Source organism: Pterocles gutturalis, unplaced genomic scaffold, assembly GCF_000699245.1.
Source record: "Pterocles gutturalis isolate BGI_N339 unplaced genomic scaffold, ASM69924v1 scaffold30796, whole genome shotgun sequence".
NCBI classification, from domain to species: Eukaryota; Metazoa; Chordata; class Aves; order Pterocliformes; family Pteroclidae; genus Pterocles; species Pterocles gutturalis.
Genome location: NW_010101404.1, coordinates 4,719 through 6,989, shown reverse-complemented (window position 1 = coordinate 6,989; position 2,271 = coordinate 4,719). Strand labels below are relative to the sequence as shown.

At 59.4% G+C, this 2,271-nt stretch overlaps 1 protein-coding gene across 1 annotated transcript; it reads right to left on the bottom strand.

Annotated features, from left to right (window-relative positions):
- Positions 1 to 619: 619 nt before the first annotated feature.
- On the bottom strand, positions 620 to 1,257 carry LOC104468995 (ephrin-B1-like; the record flags this gene model as incomplete). Its single annotated transcript, XM_010083314.1, has 2 exons — positions 620 to 897; positions 1,145 to 1,257. Coding segments are annotated over 2 exons (391 nt in total), but the record flags the coding sequence as incomplete, so codon positions are not given.
- Positions 1,258 to 2,271: the final 1,014 nt, after the last annotated feature.

Genomic DNA, 2,271 nt, shown 5'->3' with positions numbered 1-2,271 from the left:
CACCAGCTGAGCAGCGGAAGAGTGATCTGGAAGGCAGCACCAAGCCCAGCACCACCGGAGACATCCCCGTGCAACGGTCCCCAGCACGCACGGACCACCACGGGCTCCAAGAAATTTCATCCCTCTGTCGCACCAAAAAACCAAACAGCAACAGGCGAGCGTGCAGAATTTTACAGCCGTTCAGAGCACAGCAAGCGGAGGCAGCACCCAGGGAGGAGGACGAGCATCTCCCCCTTGGTCACTGTTCCTCCCGACTGCTCCATCGCGAGCTCCTCCGGGCAAGAAATGCCCCGCGACACCTCCAGCAAAGGCGGCAGCAAAAAATAATCTCCACCTGCGGCAGCGCTCCAGACACACGCTGTCCCTCCTCGCCAGGGCTGACCCCGGCCGGGGACGTGCTCCTGCTCCGGCTGCGGGCACAGCAGATGGGTACAAACCAGTGACCCGCTCGGCCGGTGACACATTCCTCCCCTTTCTCCCATCCAGCAGGAAATATTTTCCGTACGTGTCAGCTCTTTGCACCGGCCAAGTCGTGAACAAGCGCCTGGCGACACTCTCCAGGCCCCCGCGGCCCCCCCACAAAGCGGGGCTGGCGGCGAGGAAGAGGAGGGCAACTCACATGTGATGAAGTAATCCTGCTGCCGCTTGAACTCCAGGCCCATGTAGTTGGGGCTGAATTCCTGAAACTTGATGGTGAAGCGGATCTCCTGCTCGGGCCGGTTGCAGGTCACCAGCACGTTGGGGTCCATGATGGTGCTGCAGGCATCTGCCTGGTCCTTCTTCACCAGGTACAGCTTGTAGTACTCGTAAGGCTTGGACGGCTCCGCCTTGGGGCAGATAATGTCCAGTTTATCCCCAATCTCCGGGTAGATGACCAGCCCCTTCCCACTCATGAACCTGGAAGACAGGAGGGCGAGAGGTTAGCCCCGGGCAGCGGGGGCACGCCAGCCCGTCCCACCCCCCGCGGAGCCCCGCTTTCATGTACTTTGTGCTTAAACTCTGCTGTTTGCTCTACAATTGCATGCTTTTTGACACCAAAATAAAGTTTTCCTGTTCCTCCACCATCACTGGATGATGTTGGCTCCCACCAACAAAACCAGGGGTTTGCGGGGTCCGGCCCCGCTCCCCATCCCTCCTGCCACACCGAGGGCGAGCATCCTTCCCAAACCCAGCCCTGGCACCCGACAGGGACCAGAGTCTGCCCGCAAAAGGGCTGGAGACACCGCGGCTCTGCCTGACGGCCGGGCAAGGAGCTTCCTGCAGGGACAGGCGGGAATTAGGCACACGGGGAGAAGTCCTGACGATGGGGCGCGGGGAGGGATCCCTTCCACGCCCTGGCTCCCCGAGGAATTCCTGTCCTTAAATGGAAGGGAGGGAAGCAATCCTGCAGGACAACTTCTGCTAAGCCAGGCTCAACGGCGTGCCCAGGAGCGTGGGAGGACCGGATGGAGCAGAGCAGGGAGGGAGGAAAGCTATTTGGGGCTGGAAGGCAGGGCATTGCGAAGGGAAGGCAGGCAATACGCTGATAATTAGCATTCAGAATTTATTATTGGGGAGCAATACTCTGATTTTTTTTTTTTTTTCTCCAGCATGAAGTAGAGGATTAGAGCTCCAAGGAGGGAAGCAGCAGAGCGTCTACTTTGATGTAGGCAACGTAACGCATTCCTGATGGGAGATAAGGTGGGAATGGATGTTCCTGCAGTTATCTCTGCTGCAACTCCCTCGTGTAATCAGGGTACGGCGAAAACTGACGCGTGCGCTTGGGCAGGCTGCACATCCACGGCGTTCCCCTCCAGCTCTGCGACACGGCCGGTCCCTGCCCCATCCCACCCCAGCAGCAGGACAGGGGGGACAGGGCCACGAGGACACGCTCTCCCCCCATCCAGCCGCACTGGCCGGGGCTGCGGGTTCCACGGAAGGAAGATCAAACGCACAGGACCAACCTGCTCCGTGGCTCTGGTACAAGTCTTAGCAAGAAGCTAGGGAGCTGAAACAGGCGCCCGAGCTGCCCAAGCCCACGCACACCCCAATGCACAACCCAGTGCCCTTGGCGAGGGCTCCAGAGCTCGGTATCCAGTGCAGAACCGTGGCCAGGGGGTGCCAGGGGACAGTCAGGATTGTCCCCACCGGTGCAGTGGCTGCGCCTTTGCCATGCAAACTTGCAGGGAGCAATTAAGTTTTGCAAAAGTTATCATTTTCGGAAGAAGGTGATGCAGTAGCCTCCCGAAAGAGAAGGAAATTTAACCCATGCGCAGGAAGCCACGGCTGCTG